The sequence below is a fragment of the Chrysochloris asiatica genome, unplaced genomic scaffold (assembly GCF_000296735.1).
Source record: "Chrysochloris asiatica unplaced genomic scaffold, ChrAsi1.0 scaffold00183, whole genome shotgun sequence".
Taxonomy (NCBI): domain Eukaryota; kingdom Metazoa; phylum Chordata; class Mammalia; order Afrosoricida; family Chrysochloridae; genus Chrysochloris; species Chrysochloris asiatica.
The window spans coordinates 2313984-2331200 of NW_006408701.1; the positions used below are offsets into that span (position 1 = coordinate 2313984).

Consider the following 17217-nt stretch of genomic DNA (forward strand, 5'->3'; position numbering starts at 1 on the left):
ACATTCCCACTAGAAAGGACAAGCAGACTGGAACAGCTACAGTGACAGAAGATACATCTTCATGATGAACCTGACCTATACTCAGAGCAGTAGTTGCTCTAAATACCAACAGAGAGCGAAAGTCTTCACATCAAGTTATCAATGCTATCCACTCTGAGCACAGGGTAGATAGGGACAGACAACTTAGACATTGGCTACCTAAAATGAGGGGGCAATAAAGGCACGAAGTGACTGGCTTACAAGGTTTCAAGAGGGAGTTTAGCTTAAGAGTATGGGGGGAAAGAAACAGTCCCCACTGAAAAGCTGTCATCTTGTCTAGATGGGTCTGGTGAAAAGAGATGGGGAGAAGATTCATAAGATTCAATGGTGAATAATTGTTATCATGACTAATCACGACTGTCACAATTATAAAGGTAGAAGTTTTGTAACAAAAAAAGGGGGTTTGTTAATCTTACAGTCCAGAAATAGCAGACCCTAGGACCATCAAGAGAGGAACGCACAAGCAGAATGTGGGGCCTTATCCAGAGAAGCAGCAGCGCTAGAGATGGAGGCAGAGATGGCATGGAGATGGGGAGCAGCTGAGGACTCTAGATTTATCGACTAAGAAGAGAGGGACTAAGAACTTGCAGACTTGCAGAATGTGCCCTTTGGAGATGTAAATTTTTATATATTCCTGAGTGGGTTGTTTTGTTTTGTTTTGTTTTTTAAAAGAAGCTAAAGTGGATAGAGAGAACTACTGTTAACTGATGGTACATGCAGGGGATTATAATCAATGTAATATAAACAAGGCATATGATTTGTTGAATGTAAAACTGATGATATGCCCTGTAAACTTTCACTCAATCCACAATAAAAATCTTAAATTAAAAAATATAAAAAAAGATCACCTATGAGACAAAATGATCAATAATTACTTTTTTTTAAAAGATGAGAATGTAAGGAAACTAGATTAATGGAAATGGAACAACTAGAACAAAAATAAGAGTGTTCATGAAATGTGAAAAATGTAATCAACGTCACAGAACAATTTCTGTAGAAACTGTTGACTATGAACCTAAACTGTTGTGTAAACCTTCACCCAAAACACCATAAAATATTAAAAAAATTAAAAGTGTATCTGTAATTTTAAAAAAAAGAAAAAGCATGCATGAGCAGTCATGTAACGTGCAGGTATTGGTGTCTTCTTATTTGGAGCAAAGAACACTGAAGAAAATAGAAAATGCTTGGAAGCCATTAGTTATGACCCTGAGACCAGAAGAACTAGATGATGCTAGGCTGCCATTACCAACTGCTCTGAAAGGGATTACATTTGAGGGTCCTGGACAGAGTGGGGCAAAACTCAAAATCATAAAACAGACCAGGCTTACTGGTTGGCTAGAGACTGGTGAAATCCTTAAAGACTCTGGCCCCCTTAGTCAGTCACACTTCCAGCCTGGAACTGAACTCACACACCGCTTGCTTCTCATGGCTCAATTTTCAGTCAAGCAGTAGACAGGCCTATAAGGGAACCCTAAATCTAGAAAAGGATGTACTCCTTAGACTAATCAACCGTTTGAGATCAAAAGGGCAGCATTTGCCCAAGGCCAAAGCTCTGAAGGCAGAAAGGGTTAAAAAGAGAGAAAGAACGGAAATGAGAAACACAGGGAGGAAGCAGGGAAAATTATGTTATATGTCGTTGTTGTTAAGTGCCACTAAGTCACTTCCAAGTCATAGTTGAGTGCTTATCTTATAGCACACCAGGACTCCATGTTATATTGTTGTTAAGTGCCATTGAGTCGGTTCTGAGTCATAGCGACCCTGTATAGGGTCTCCAGGGAGCAGCTGGTGAGTTTGAACCACTGACCTCATGGTTCAGAGATTAAAAGCAATAATGAGAGAAAGCAAAATGTATATGAATTGTTGAATGGAAAAGTGATTGCTCTGTAAACCTTCACACAATTCACAAGTTAAAAAAAGAAAAAGAAAAGAAAAGAAAAGTCTGGTTCTTTCACATTCTTAAAAGAATGTGGATTACTATGTTTTCTGTAGAAACTTGTGTTGGTTATAGAGATGAGCAAATTAAACTGCTTGGTGGTGGACATCTGGCCCAATTATCAGTCATACCAGGCATGGTTTTGGTGTTATAACTAACTTCTGTTGGAGGTATACATTCCCTACAGAACATGCCTATTCATAGCATCCAGGCCATCTGGGTATCTAATGCTCTGCTGCACGCACATAAGTAGGGCCATATTCCCTCCCTGGGTGGCAAAGCCCACAAGGCACCACAAAGCCTCTTCCCCCAAACTAGCGATCGACTGAATTAAGGAAGGAATGAATGAGGCCTAAGGCTGGGGTGTAAGCTCTTCATATGACAGCAGGTAGACTTGAGAAATCATGACAGCAGAAGAATGGTTTCACACAAAGCTAGGAACATGAGGACCGAGCAGTAGAAACAGTGGAGCATCAGGCCTGGGATGCACTTTCAGGTTCCATGAAGACACGTAGGAATTGAAAGCAGTCTATAGATTTGGATAAGTCAGAGGTGGATGAGAAAAAGGCTGCAACAGACACGCTAAAAGAGACCGAGATGTTCAGAGACATGTAGAGCTAGAGATGCAAGAAAAAATAGACTTGCCAAAGAGACCAACACAGAAGGCAGCACACTGAATATGGGAGGTACAAGAGTGTGCAGACCACCCCAACCCCAATCAACTTTGCATGGCGGGGTTAGAGGTTGAGTGCAGTCAGCGAAATTCTCTGGAAACATTTCACTTACAGAAAAGCTGCTTCCGGACACACAGAACCACAGGAGGAAAGAGTTTGAAAGGTCTTTGGAACACCTCCTTCTGAACTTGTTAACACTAACGAAAATTGGTGGGCAACTCAGAAAGAGGAAGTGACTTATTCAGGTCACAGGGCAAGCTGGGCTAGAATCCCAGTTTCAGCCTGGTATTTCTTTCCTACATTGTTAGCTCAAATCAGAGTCCCTTAAACTCAGGGGAAAATCTTCCACTGCCATCAAAGGACACCAAGCAGGCTCTTTGTTTGACTGGGACATTTTCTGTTCTCAGAGAACAAAACATTCAGGGATTTACAGTGCAGATAAAACAATGGAAATGACTTCAAGAGGAAAGAACAGGGAACCACTGCATTTCAAAAATGTCAGAATAAAATTTTTTTTTTTACCTCATCGTAGAACTCTGGATTTTGGTTGTGATGCGAGACAACAGCATACGCATTTGTGGTAAAAACTGATCCTGCAGGTTTTCCATAAATACACTGCAAATGAAGGAGAGAGAGAGAGAGAGAGAGAGAGAGAGAGAGAGAGAGAGATGCTGTTCTCAATGCATGTCTCTTAAACATAACAATATGGAGCCACACGCAGACACAGGCATCTGTGAGAGCAAGGCCACAGCCAAGCCCAACTGGTTCTCACCAGGAGCCTGTAAATTCCGAGTCATTTACAGTCACTCCAGATGCCACTCTATATAATGTGAAATGTTGACAGTGTGGAAAGGTTTTTGAATTGAAGAAATGCAAGGCGGAAGAAATGTAATTCCAAATTAGTTGATGGGAAAAAGCTGACTATTTCTAATCATTTGAAAGGTAAACATTATCAACATGTCAAAACCAGACATGTAAAGTTTACTTTCTTTTATGCTATTTGCATTTCTTAATATGAGAGGGACCCCTTGCACTCCCCCTGCTCCCCAGGGATCCATAATTCCCACCCACCCCCAACCCACCAGCCAGTTAGCAGCATTTGCTGAATGTTCACTGTAATAGTTAAGGTTTTGTGTCAACTTGACTGAGCCAGGATTCCCAGTGGTTTGGTAATAATCCCCCATGGTGAGATCTGATCTAATGTAATCAACTCCATAATGAGATCTGCTGTGAGCAGCCAATCAAGTGAAAGGAAGTTTCCTCAGTAGTGTGGCCTGCTACCAGAATATTGGGCACTTGAGCAAAACTTCTTTGTTTTCAGCAGGGCCTGGATCCAGCATGTGACTCATCATCCAGCCTCCAGTTCTTTGGAGTTGAGCCAGTGGCCTGCTCAATTGTCTGCTGATCCTGGGAGTCGTCAGCAAGTACCTGTCCTACTTGCTGATCTTGGTTCCTCAAACTAACGGACTTGGGACTTGCCTACCGAGACAACTGTGTGAATCATTTCCTTGCTATTAACTCTCTTTATATATATATATAACAAATACAAGCTTCACTGGTTTTGCTTTTCTAGAGAACCCAGGCTAAGATACTCACTAAGCAGTAAGATAAGCTAAAAAGCAACAATACAACAGCTAGAAAACAATCTTTAAACTCCTTCCAACATCCTAGGTTACAAAGCAGAACTGTTCCACAGGGTTTTTTTTGGCTCTCATCTTTCCTTGACAACTAACCTAAACGTTGGTAGTTTGCATCCACCCAGAAACCACACTGAAGGAAAGCCTGTGAAGATGACAGCCAAGAAAACCCTAAGGAGCATCTCTACTCAGTAATATATGGGGTGGCTTTGAGTGAGAATCGACCCAAAGACAACAAGGTTCTAAATATTTAGGGAAGCCGATCGCCAGACCTTTCTTCAGTGACACCACTCACGTGGGCTCCAACCTTCAACCTTTAGGTTAGTAGCTGACAGAAAACCATTTGTACAACTCAGGGGTCTTGGACACATTCCTAGCCTAGGGTTTGTTTTTTTTTTAATTAAAAATCGAATGTTTAATTTGGCTTTGTTCTCTTACTCCACATTAAGTAAAAAGTAAAAAAAAACAAAATAAACCAAAAAACTATCGCTGGCTTTCTGTTATAGCGGCATAATCACTGTAATGCTTTCAGCGGTCCCATGGAACGATTTGATTTCACTTCTAGGGTGAGCCTTTCACTTGTAGAAGCCTAGTAAGCTCAAGGATGAATATGGTGTCAGCATGCCAAGGTACTAATTGCCTCACTCTGTTACTTCGGAGTAAGCCTCTTGGCCGGCTGGGAAAGGAAATTGAGACTGCACATGAGTGCATATCCAAGTCTTCTGAAATATGGTTCTAGAGGTAATGTGCAGGAATTGCTGAGCGGTAACCTGAGAATCTTCAAGTACACAAAAGGATACTGCATGGAGGAAAAGAACCGGTTGTTCTCAACTCCACCGAAGGACAAACCAGAGAAAAGGCCCCAAATTTGAGCCAGCTAATCCTTAATATAATATAGGTTTCTCTGTGGGAAAAAAATCGCCGTTCCAAGGTAAGGGCTAGTAAGCATTGCATGACATTGTGAGGGGCATTGCAGCCTCTTTCTCTAGGTGGTGTGAGACTCAGACTAGCCATCCCTTGGTCTGAGATTCAGGCTCAGGTGAGAGAAGGGGCAGCCAAAGAAATACTTCGTGATGGCTAGGAGGTCTCTGCCTTTTCTTTCAGGCCACTGACTAAAGAGTTCAAAAGCAAAAGCTAAAACAAAACAAAATGAAATGAAATTAAAAAAATCCACAAAAACAACAACAACAATAAAGAGTGAAAATGGAAAGACCCTGTGAAGTGACAAGTATTTAAGGATGGCTGTCTCACATGATTCTGAGATTATGCTTTTTGTGGACCACAAATCAAAATCAGGAGGCACCATTAGCTCTAGAGTAGAAGTTGTATTTCAGATCAAAGCAGTCCTGTGCTTCTGTCAGCTCAAAGCCTGTTCAGGTTTCCAGACCACAGGAGTTAAGAGTTCCTTGATGGTACCATTATAAACTATCAGGTCATAAGAGAAAATGACTTTGTCATTGGGTATCAGAGCAATGCCACATCAAAGCAGAGCAAAAGCAAACTTCTGATACATGAAGCCTATTCATTTTTCAACTTCTATCTGTTCCCGTCCCCTTTTTTTTGTTTATTGTTTAACTTAATTCTATATTAGAGTTCACTTGTAAGAGGAAACAGAAAATATTACATTTGTCACTTAATACAAACGCCACTGCTGTGGAGTCAATTGGGACTCATAGTGACCCTATAGGACAGGGTAGAACTGTCCCAGAGGGTTTCCAAGACTGGAGATCTTCACGGGAGCTGACTGTCACATCCTTCTCCTGCAGAGTGGCTGGTGAGTTCTTATCATCAACCTTTTGGTTGGCAGCTTAGTGCTTAACCACTGTGCCACCAAGGCTCCTCTATTTGTAATTTTAGTATGCTATATTCTCCATGTTTAAACAAAGTAAATCATATAATGTAATCCTTGTGTGGCATTTGAGGAGGAGATGCACTGGGCTGGTAACGGCAAGGTCAATGGTTCAAACCTACCAGTTGCTCTTTGGAAACTCTATATAGCTTTGCTACGCATTGGAACCAGTTAGAAGGTACTTGACAACAACAGGAGACTCAAGCTGGAACCTCAAGCTCACCAAAAGCTCAACCTGGATTAAGAATAGTGGCTTATGAACACCATAAACAAACCTTCAACGCAGTAGCATCAGTTTCATCTGAGTCCCGGAATTCCACGCAGACGGCAATGTTCCTTGCCTAAAACAATGAATCGTTCAGAATGAGTCACCCAATTAGAAGATTGTGAAAGCCATTTTACACCCCTCCCCCCCAAGTGTATAGTTCACAAATACTATTTACCTTGGCAAAGGTTTTCTGGCTATCGTATTTTAACTGCAAGGGATATACATACAGATGGTTTTTGTAAACAGTAAATGGATAACAATATTTTGTCATTTCCGGAACAAACTCTTCAACTTCCACAGTAATATTTTGACAATTCTTTTCAAAAGGCTTCAGGGGCACATATGAAGAAGTAATACAATCTACAGTAAGAAAAACAACAAGAGAAGCCAAGTGAGCAATCATGAAGGGATTCCTGGTTTTCTCACAATGTACTACGTAAATTTAACATAGATTAGGCTCTCAGAGTGACATTTAAAAAGCGGAATTCTTTGTGACAGTCACTTGAGGGATCAAAAAGGACAAGAGAAGAAGTAGCTTGATAGAGTTTTTAGTGGTACCCTTCAAACCACACAGAAAGCGATTTCATTCTCCATGTTGATTTGGCAAATATAACACATCATCATTTTGACAGATTTAAGCTCTGCAAAGAAATCCATTACGTTTTTCCTCCTGTGGCTGCAATTTAGCATTCACTGCAAATTTTTATTGGTAGCAAGGAAGTACCAGTAAATTTATTATTCCAATTAGTTCGTGGTGGGTTGCCTTTAAAAAAAGTTAACTGGGTGCAGGTGCAAGTTTTCACCAGCGAAATAATGGAAGCCTTTTTAAATGACAGATCTTAGATGTGCTACCAAAAATAAACTCGATATTCCATAAGGGGAAAAACACAAAGCCCCAGAAAAGCTTCACAGCTTGTGTTATTGAAGTAGCCACTGTGATCAAAGTTATTCGTATACTAAGCGGGCTCTGAGGCTGCTTTGTCCTCGCTGAATAGGGACCGCTTCAGAAGGAAGACCCAGCGGGAGTGGCACTCGAGCACCCAAGTAGGGCTTGCTTTTCTCTGACCATAGAGACACATACTTCAATAGAAACTCTAGAGGTATAAAGGCGTGCAGAAATAATTGATCATCTGCTATCCAGAGAGAATTACTGCTAACATTTAGGCACATTTTCTTCTACAATTTCCCCATTTTGATTAAGATTCTTCTATGGAAACTTCGATCAATTTTTTTCAGTAATGGTAGCAGGGCACCAACCAGTTCTGGTGTCATGGCAGAGGAGGCAGTTGCTAATGGAGGCAATGAGCCACACATTCCACATCCTCCTACTATTGCCGACTCCCCTTCTTCTGTTGCTCCAGGTGAGTAGAGACCAATTGTGCTTTAAATGGCTACCTGCAAACTTTTAAGACCCTAGGTAATACTCAGTGAACTAGGAGGTAGAACAGATGCACTAAACACATTATTAGGCCAATTAACTGGGATGTCCCATGAAACCATGACCCAAACCTCCAACCAAGGAACCAATGAGGTATGTGGTTGTACATAAAGCAGCTAACCGCGCCACCCCCATTTTTTGTCTTTATTGTAAATACATCTTTGACACACCTTTGCCTATTCAACTTTTTACTAGTGTACAACTTATTGGCAGCAATCAACTGTCTTCTAGTCTTCTTTCTGCTCATTTCACATTAATAATACAAAAGAAATCTTACTAGATATAGAAGGAATCCAAGTATGACGTTGTAGGATCAGCACTGGATTGCAAACCACAAGGTTGGCAGTTCAAACCCACTAACTGCTCCTTGGAAATCTTATACAGGGTCACTCGACTCAACAGAACTTAAAAACAACAGCTGGATATAGACCTTTATCTTGATTCTTTTGTCATTTTTATCTTCTTATTCTATGAACTCTGTAAACATCAGTCCTAATGGCCGTAGAAAGTTTCATGCTACCTGGGTATCATAAGTGTCTTGGAGTCCCTGGGTGATCAAACAGTGGTTCAATTCTGCACAGAGGAGCCTTGGAAGAAAGGCCTGGCAATCTGCTTTCCAAAACTCAGCCATGAAAAACCCTATGGAGCACAGTTCTACTCTGACACACACAGGGTTATCATAAATCAGAATGGACTCAATAGCAATTGTTGTTGTTGTTAAGTGCTGTCGAGTCAATCCCGACCCATAGCGACCCTGTATAGGGATCAGCTGGTGAGCTTGAATCACTGACCTTGCAGTTCAAAAGACTTTGCAGTCTGACACATTAGCCCACAGTGCCACACCAGGACAATAGCAACTGGTACTGGATAATTGGCTTAACAACACTGATGACGTTAGACTGGTTGTTTTCAAGTTTTCTCCAGTCTAAATAATGGTTTTTTTTTTGTAATTCACTCAGCAAATATATTGATTGCTACTGCAAAATAGAGTCCTGGTGTGGCACTGTGAGTCAATATGCTGGACTGCAAAATCAGCTTGAAGCACAAGGTTGGTGGTTCAAGCTCACCAGCTGCTCCCTGGAAACCCCATACAGGGTCTTTATGGGTCAGAACTGACTCTACGGGACCCAACAACAAACAACAACTGAAAAATAGTAAGCACTCAATATATTTTCTGAATGAATAAAATAACATATTTAGATTATATATTGTCGTTGTTTCTATTAAGCGCCATCAAGTCCGTTCTCACTTACAGCCAGGGTTTCTGAGGAATGGCTGGTGGTCTTGAACCCAAGACCTTACTGTTAGCAGTGCTGTTTTTTGTCTTACAGCACCACAACAGGACATATAATAAATACAGACATGTTTGCTTGGATTTTTTTTTTTATTTCCAGGAGTCTTGATGTGGTACTGTAGAATAAGCACTGGACTGCTAACCACAAGGTTAGTGATTCAATGTCACCAGCCTCTTCTTGGAAACCATATTGTTGTTGTTGTTAAGTGCCGTCGAGTCGGTTCCGACCCATAGCGACCCTGTACAGGGTTTCCGAGGGTGTAAATCTTTACGGGAGTAGAAAGCCTCATCTTTCTCCCGCGGAGCGGCTGGTAGTTTCGAACCGCTGACCTTAAGGTTCACAGCCCAATTCGTAACCACTACGCTACCAGAGCTCCTTGGAAACCATATATAGGGTTCCTAAGTAAATAATGCTTTAAAGAACATCTTTATGCATAAATTACTGTCTACATTTCGATTTTTTTTTTTTTAGGGAAAAAGAATTCATTCCATTGTTAGAGGTGTAAATTTGATGTACTTCACCTGCGTATAATCCTTTAGTGACTTGTCATTGCATTTAGAGTAGAGCCCAGTCTTTTAAGAAGTTACACAAGACTCTGACTGGCTTGATCCTTCCTACTTTTTTCCTACTTCACCTCCTCCCTCCATTGTTCCCAGCACTGCCTTCCTTTTCATTCAAACCAACCAAACTTATTTCTACCCTCAAGGTCTTTACATTTGTGATGTCCTTGGCCTGGAATGTACAATCCCAACCACCCTATGCTAGCCAACTTCTCATTCTTTACACGCTGAGCTTAAGACAGGCCTTCCTGGGATACCCTTTTTAAACCAGCATGCGCCTATCACAAGTTAAATGTATTCATTCCTTATCTTTCTTGTTTATTATCTGCCACTCTTTCTCAACTTTAAATTAGTAGCTACTAGCTCTGGTAGCGTAGTGGTTACGAATCGGGCTGCGAACCTTAAGGTCAGCGGTTTGAAACTACCAGCCGCTCCGCGGGAGAAAGATGAGGCTTTCTACTCCCGTAAAGATTTACACCCTCGGAAACCCTGTACAGGGTCGCTATGGGTCGGAACCGACTCGACGGCACTTTACAACAACAACAACAAGTAGGATACTCAATGCTTTCTCAATAAATATTTACTAAGTTAATGAATGAATGGATAGAGAGAATCCCAGAGTTGGAATGCCTTAGTTATGGACATCAATGGAAATCTATTGCCAAACTGTACTCCTACTCCCAAAGTGTGATGGTCCGCTGCCAAATCGCAGCCAGCATTAGACAGAGTCACTGTAAATGTTTTCGTTAAGTATGACAGATGTGCAAAAGTATGTAATTGTTTTAATTTGCAATACTGGGATTACTTAAAAGATTACACTTTTGGTTTCAAATATTTTCTAATCATTTAATTTTATCTCTTGCAAATCGTCTGATTGTCTTCTGTCCACCTTTCTCCTGAGATCTTAAGATTCTTGTCCTTCAGAATTTTCCTCTTCTTTGCTCCCTCAGTTGATGAGAGAAGTAGAAACTTAACCAAGACAAAAGGCAGCAGAAACTGATACATACTCACATCACCATCTATTACATATGAAGTGGCATTGACAAAACTAACTTAATCGAGTCACTTACTACTCCATAACTATTCACTAGGTGAATGTCAATCAGAATACTGAAAAGCTAAAATCCTGAGATTCAAACATAGCACTTAAGGTTCGTTTGCAATATGCAAGTCCTTACTTGATAAATCCACAGGAACACATTCTACTGTGATGTTCAGCTGTCCAGGAATGATCTGTAATTTGGTTTTTTCTGGCCTAGGTATAAAATAAGAATATTGTAATTTAAAACTTATGACTACTAAACACATTGCTTAGCCTAGGTCCAAGCTTAAAATTTTAAGCACTTTGTTTCTCCGATGTATGACTGACTTTCATCGTTGTCAGAAACTTACAAATCGCTTATTATATTCATCTATTGGCAAATCTCCATATACTCACTTCTTATATTCTGAGAGCAACTTGAGGATATCTTCATTAGACAGCTTGCTACTGTCTTGTTTATACAAAGGAGAAAATCTGCCTTCCAGATCCAGAGAGCCTTGGGTATCTTTGAAAATGGGTCTACAACAGCAACAGAGATATATACTTTTTTAATTCTAAATTATTGATAAATTCAAAAGAAGTGAATTTTGATGGGAGTAGAAAATATACCTACCCTATAACTCAGAAATTCCACTCCTACGTCTTTACCCAATAGAAATTAATATATATGTCCACACAAAAACTTCTACATTAAGATTCACATCAGGTTTATTTGCTATAGCCCCAAACTGGTAATAACATGCATGTCCATCAATAAAGGAATGGATAAACCAATTGTGGCATGTTCACGATGGGGTATCACTCCAAATGAACTATTAGTACATACGATGGGGGTGGGGGCATAGAAAGTTCATGGAAAAATTCCATTTTCCAAAAAGTTTTTGAAGCCCCGTCATACAATCATATGGCTGACTCTCAAGCACATGTATACATTGTGTGAGTCTATTTACATGAAATTTTCTAAACTAGAGAAAAATCATCCAGACTATTAAACAGATCAGTGGTTGCCTGGGGGCAGGACTGGGATGACTTACTAGAGGAAACGTTCAGGGGTAATAAAAATCTCCCAAATCTTGGTTGGAGTGGTAGTTATGCAAAACTACATACATTTGTGAAATTAATCCATCCAATTAAACAGTTCAAACATGTGTGTCTTATCAAATATAAAATATATTTCAAAGTTGATTCAATTAAATTAACTATTTAAGGAAATTATATATTGAGAGTTTCCAGTATGAATTTCAATGGTTCCCTCGCACTCTCCCAAATTTAAAGTTGCTAAAATGGAGAGTAATGTACCCAGCACACTGAAAAGGATGATGGCCGGAAACACTTTCCCCTTACAGAGCCTCTAAAGATGTGCTTATAGTTATTAACCATTCTTACTAGCATATCTCTAAGCATACCTCCCTTTTATTTTCATTATCACCCATCATTTAAATATTGCAGCCAAGCCTTCAGAGTAGGTTCCTGCTATTACTAACAACACACAAAACGAAGACAGCAATATTCATCATCAGAACTGGGGATCAAAGCTTCTACTTTGAAGACTTAAAAATGAATTGCTCTTCTGCCAAAACATGATCAGGCAGCTACTGATATGGCCAGAATGGGAACTTTATGACAAGGGTCCTGAAATCATGTGGCATGAGTTTTGACTCCTGCTGTGGAGTCGGTTCTGACTCATAGCCAGCCTGTATATATAAGGTTTCTGAGGAGTGGCTGGTGGGTTTGAACTGTAAACCCTGGAATTAGCAGTCTAGTGTTTATCTTATAATGCCACACCAGGACTCCACCATGTGACTACTGTTGTTGTTGTTGTTAAATGTCATTGAGTCAGTTCCAACCCACAGTGACCCTGTGTAGGTTTTCCGAGGAGCGGCTGGTAAGCTTGAACCACCAACCTTGTGGTTCAAACAACTTTGCAGCCCAGTGCAGTAACCCACAGCACCATACCAGGCCCCCTCCATGTGACTATGTTGTTGTTGTTAAGTGCCATCGAGTCAGTTCTGACCCATAGCAACTGAAGAGCGACTGGTGAGCTTGAACCACCAACCTTGCAGTTCAAACGGCTTTGCAGTCTGGTGTATTAACTACAGCGCCACACCAGGACTCCCCATGTGACTATAGGCTAGGATAATTGTAACTGGTGTGCCTGGTTTCCTCATTTCAAGATGGGATAGCAGTCTCTGAGTTGGAACTAACTCAATGGGCACTGTATCAGCAACAGCATCAATGACCCTTTCAAAATACACAGGAAGCATTTAGACCAATGCCTGGTATAGAGTTAGCACTTAATAACTATCAATAATAACAGCAGCAGCAATGGACTTTTCAGGCTGGTTCATTAAAAGTATGCTAATATTTGTATACAAGCGGTAGTCCACCTTTTATAATGCCTAAATATACCAGCCTCTGCTATTTTTTGCTATTCATCTACGCTTGGCTATTTTTTTTTTACCAGGCTGCAAAACAAGGACAATGTGTCTTTTCATCTATCAACGTGCAATGCGTTTTGAGATCTTCCAAAAAAAAAAAAACCCGAAATGATTATAAATAGTGACAGAAAGAAGAGTTAATTAACTTAGAATCTCCTACCCTTATGCTACTCTCTAGCACCCACTGAACATAATTGATTAAATTACTCACAGCATGTTGCCCTTTCCTGAGAAGGCTGTACTTACAAACAAACCAGTGAACCTTTACTTCAAAAGGGCTGGATAAGCAAGAAACGTGTTTAAGTCAACTCTGTATAGACTTGGGAGGGTGGTGGCTCTGTAGGTTAAGCACTGGATGGCTGAAGGTTGGAAGTTTGAGCTCACCAGCCTCTCTGAGGAAAAAAGATGAGGCTTTCTGTTTCTGCAAAGTTTTACAGTCTCAGAAACCCTACACCAGGTCGCTATCCTTCAGAGCCGACATGATGGCACTTAACAACAACATATAGACTTATAAGATTTGGTCAAAAATAATGTAACCTACCATAAGATATGATATATATGAGGGAAGTTTACAAAATTTGTGAAAAAATTCCACAGAAATGTTAAAGCCCCTGATGAAAGGAGATGCAGCTAGGTCTCTTGTGATACAATAGTGAATAATTATTATCAGGACTGGTTGTGAGGGTTGGAAATGTAAAGGTAGACATTTTGTAGCAAGGAGGGAAGTGATTGACTTTGCAGTCTAAGAAGCAGAGGTCCCTGGGACCATCAAGGCAGAAGAGTGGAGTGCGGGACCCTACCCAGAGAATCAGTGACACCAGAGATGGAGGCAGAGATGATGACGTGGAGAGATGGAGTGGCTGGGAACTCTAGACCCAGAGATGTAGAGGGTCTGTGTGCTGATGACCGGGGGGCAGGCTTGCAAGGTATACCCTTTGGTTGGTTGATGATGCATGGAGGGGATTGTAACCATGGCAATGAAACAATATACCATAAGATGAATGTAAAACTAATGCTCCCATGTAAGCTATCACATAATTCACAATAAAATATTAAAAATAAAAGTTAAAGCCCCTCTCATTGGCTATTCAAACCCATAGCCGCACCTTGAAAACCATTATGAGTTTCATAGCGACCCTATATAGGGTGTCTGAGAAGCAGCTGGTGGGTTTGTATTGCCAACCTTGTGGTTGTGCTGAAATATAGAGATATGTTGTTGTTGTTAAGTGCCATCTAGTCGATTCCGAACCATAGCGACCCTGTATAGGTTTTCCAAGGAGCAGCTGGTGAGCTTGAACCGCCAACCTTGCAGTTCAAATGGCTTTGCAGTCTGGTGCATTAACCCATAGCACCACACCAGGACTCTTAGAGATAAAACTATAGATATATATAGATATTAATATATGCTTCAAAAAGTTTGTGGAAAAAATATATTTAGTTTATCCAGATATATGTGTACGCATACATATATTACTGGCTTTCAAATATGCCCTTCCTGAAAGGTTTACTGAACCTATCACAAGGAAGTAAAAAAATCAATTATTTACAAACTTGCACTCAATGACTGAATTCTTTGTCTTCTGATTTTTTTGTACATTTCCAAGAATTATTCTGTGATAGTTTTCCAAAGTATAAGCTATAAACTCAGCCAACTATGAACTAGGGGGTATATTGTACAAAATTCTAGATAATTTCTGGTTTTCTGGAGTAAACCAAATTGCAACACTTTAGCACATAAGCTCTGCTTTAAAACATAATCAAATGAAGTGATGTCAGTCAGATCAGTAACGGAGGACATAGGAAGAAATGACAGGGTCTTTGATATACAGAAAATTCCCAAAGAAAGAAGTCTTATAAACCCAAGTGTCCCAAGACACAACTGGCCTGCTACAAACCTTCTGCTGAATGCTGGTCAGTCCTATAGCACTCAACTTCACAGCTGAGCATGAATAGAAGCGTCAGAATTCCATTTGAACAAACCTGGCAGCCCAAGCAAAGGGCATTCTGTATTGTCCGAGCCGGCTACACACTTGCTTAGCTGTCCTGTGTACCTTCTGGGCCGTCTAAATCAGAAATAAGAAAGGCTCATATTGATTCAAATTACTATGGACACACCCCACACACACACACACACACGCACACACAGAAAAATATTTCCCCAACTTACTGATCCAAAACATCAATATTCTACCAAAAAAAAAAAAAATCACAACTAACATACAACATGCAAAAGCTACCAATTTTCTAACAGTATAATATTTCTTAAATGTTTTGTGTTTTCTCATTAACAAGAGTCTTCATCATTGTATCAGAAAGACCTTTGATAGGCAAGTTCTAGACAGTTTTCACATGCGTTAGCGTTCACATCCCAAGCAAACCTTCGTCATTCTTGGGAGAAATTTGTTCTGGATACAGCTGGTCTTTTTACTCCCAAGATAAGGAACAAGTGACCAAGAGTCAATGCAATTGGTCTCATGTGGGCAGGAAGTGCTGTTTGCACGGACACTGAGAGATGACAAGGGGATCCTGCTTATAGATCTTCACAGGCTGCGAAATGCTGCCTGGCTGCTTCTCCCAAGGGACGCCGAATGCTGGAGGTTTTTCTCTCCATTGTGGAGATCTTTTACTCCCCCACAAACTCGTCACATGTCTTCTCTGCATCTTCTACTTAATAAACACTACTTGGATACATGGCTAGATGCCTTGTACGACAGATCAGCTCTTTATAAGAACTCAGTAGCTGAAGCACTGCTAATGAACTGCACCACACACATATTTCTCTGGGTCTCAAGTTTTCTTATTTATAAAATGAGGGAGTAGGGCTAGATCAACAGTTTCCAAACATTTGGAGTTCATGGTCCCGAAATCTGGATGATTAGTAAAGGGTTGCCAACTTTTCATTTTTCTACATATGGTCAGAAAACCAAACAATTAAAACATATACCCTACTCTTTAATATTCCAACAGTTCCTGGCAGAAAAGAGAGGTTTAACATTGAAAAACAGGAAGGACAAAAATCTCGGACTAAAGACAGCCTTGCCCTGGTGGTGCTGTAGGATAATCACCAGACTATTAACCGTAAAGTCTGCAGTTAAAACTCACCAGCTGCTCTGCGGGAGAAAAATAAGGCTTTCTGTTCTCATAAAGGTTTACAGTCTTAAAAACCTTAGCCAGGGTCACTGTGAGTTGGGATCAACTTGGTGCCAATGGGTCTTCTAATTGAATGCATTCAGTCTGACGAAATGCTCACTAGCTTGCCTTTATTATCTATCTGCATTTCACTACGGATAGAAGTATATCTGGATAAGAACTAGCATCTGGGAAACACAGGACTGGATTATCTGTACCCTCCCTGTTCTGACATTTCTAGCAGGGTACATGGGGGCTGGGAGCGAGGGAAGAGTGGCTATTGGCAAAGATGGGGTGTTAATCAACAGATGTTGCCTTAAAGCCTTTAGCTTATTTTGATAAGCACAAATCAGACTGTCACATAAACAGAACATAAATGAAAAGAACAAAGTAATGACATGTTCAAGCTGTAGCATGCGTAATTGTGTAGTATACCATCTTTCCAGAATGCAGTGCATGCTCAGAGAACACCTTTTTCTCTCTCTTAAGGGGTCACAGATAATATAATTTAAAATATCTATAAAAGACAAATGCAGTATTATCAGCTGAAATGCTCACAAAGAATCTCTTAATCCATACCTTCACTGGGTCAGAATTTTTGATATAGGGTTCTGCACAGTGTGTGATGTTGCCCTGTAGCACTTTTTCAATTCTTGCAACCAGAAAAATTTCAGGGTGTGGAATTGTCACTGAGAAAATGCCCTGCAAAAAATAAAAATTGCTTCCATTAGACTTTTTGAAAATTGTATTTAGCCACATACATACAGTTGTTTGGTTAATGATTCCTAGTGCAGTGTTTTGTATAATAGAAATTTAAAAAAACAAAACAAAACTTGTTGCCAGCAATTGATACTGACTCACTGAAACCCCACGTGTTAAGAGTATTACTACTCCACATGCTTGTCTAGATTGTTT

At 40.3% G+C, this 17217-nt stretch overlaps 1 protein-coding gene across 1 annotated transcript in view; it reads right to left on the bottom strand.

The window, feature by feature from the left end:
• The window catches only part of DOCK11 (dedicator of cytokinesis 11), a 280134-nt gene that overhangs the window by 116401 nt on the left and 146516 nt on the right, over nucleotides 1-17217 (bottom strand). Inside the window, exons 14-20 of the mRNA XM_006872109.1 lie at nucleotides 16882-17004; nucleotides 15154-15236; nucleotides 11132-11254; nucleotides 10872-10948; nucleotides 6576-6760; nucleotides 6408-6473; nucleotides 3169-3261 (exon numbers count right to left, since the gene is read on the bottom strand). Of these exons, the coding sequence (XP_006872171.1) occupies nucleotides 3169-3261; nucleotides 6408-6473; nucleotides 6576-6760; nucleotides 10872-10948; nucleotides 11132-11254; nucleotides 15154-15236; nucleotides 16882-17004 (750 nt within the window). The remainder of the gene's footprint in view (nucleotides 1-3168; nucleotides 3262-6407; nucleotides 6474-6575; nucleotides 6761-10871; nucleotides 10949-11131; nucleotides 11255-15153; nucleotides 15237-16881; nucleotides 17005-17217) is intronic.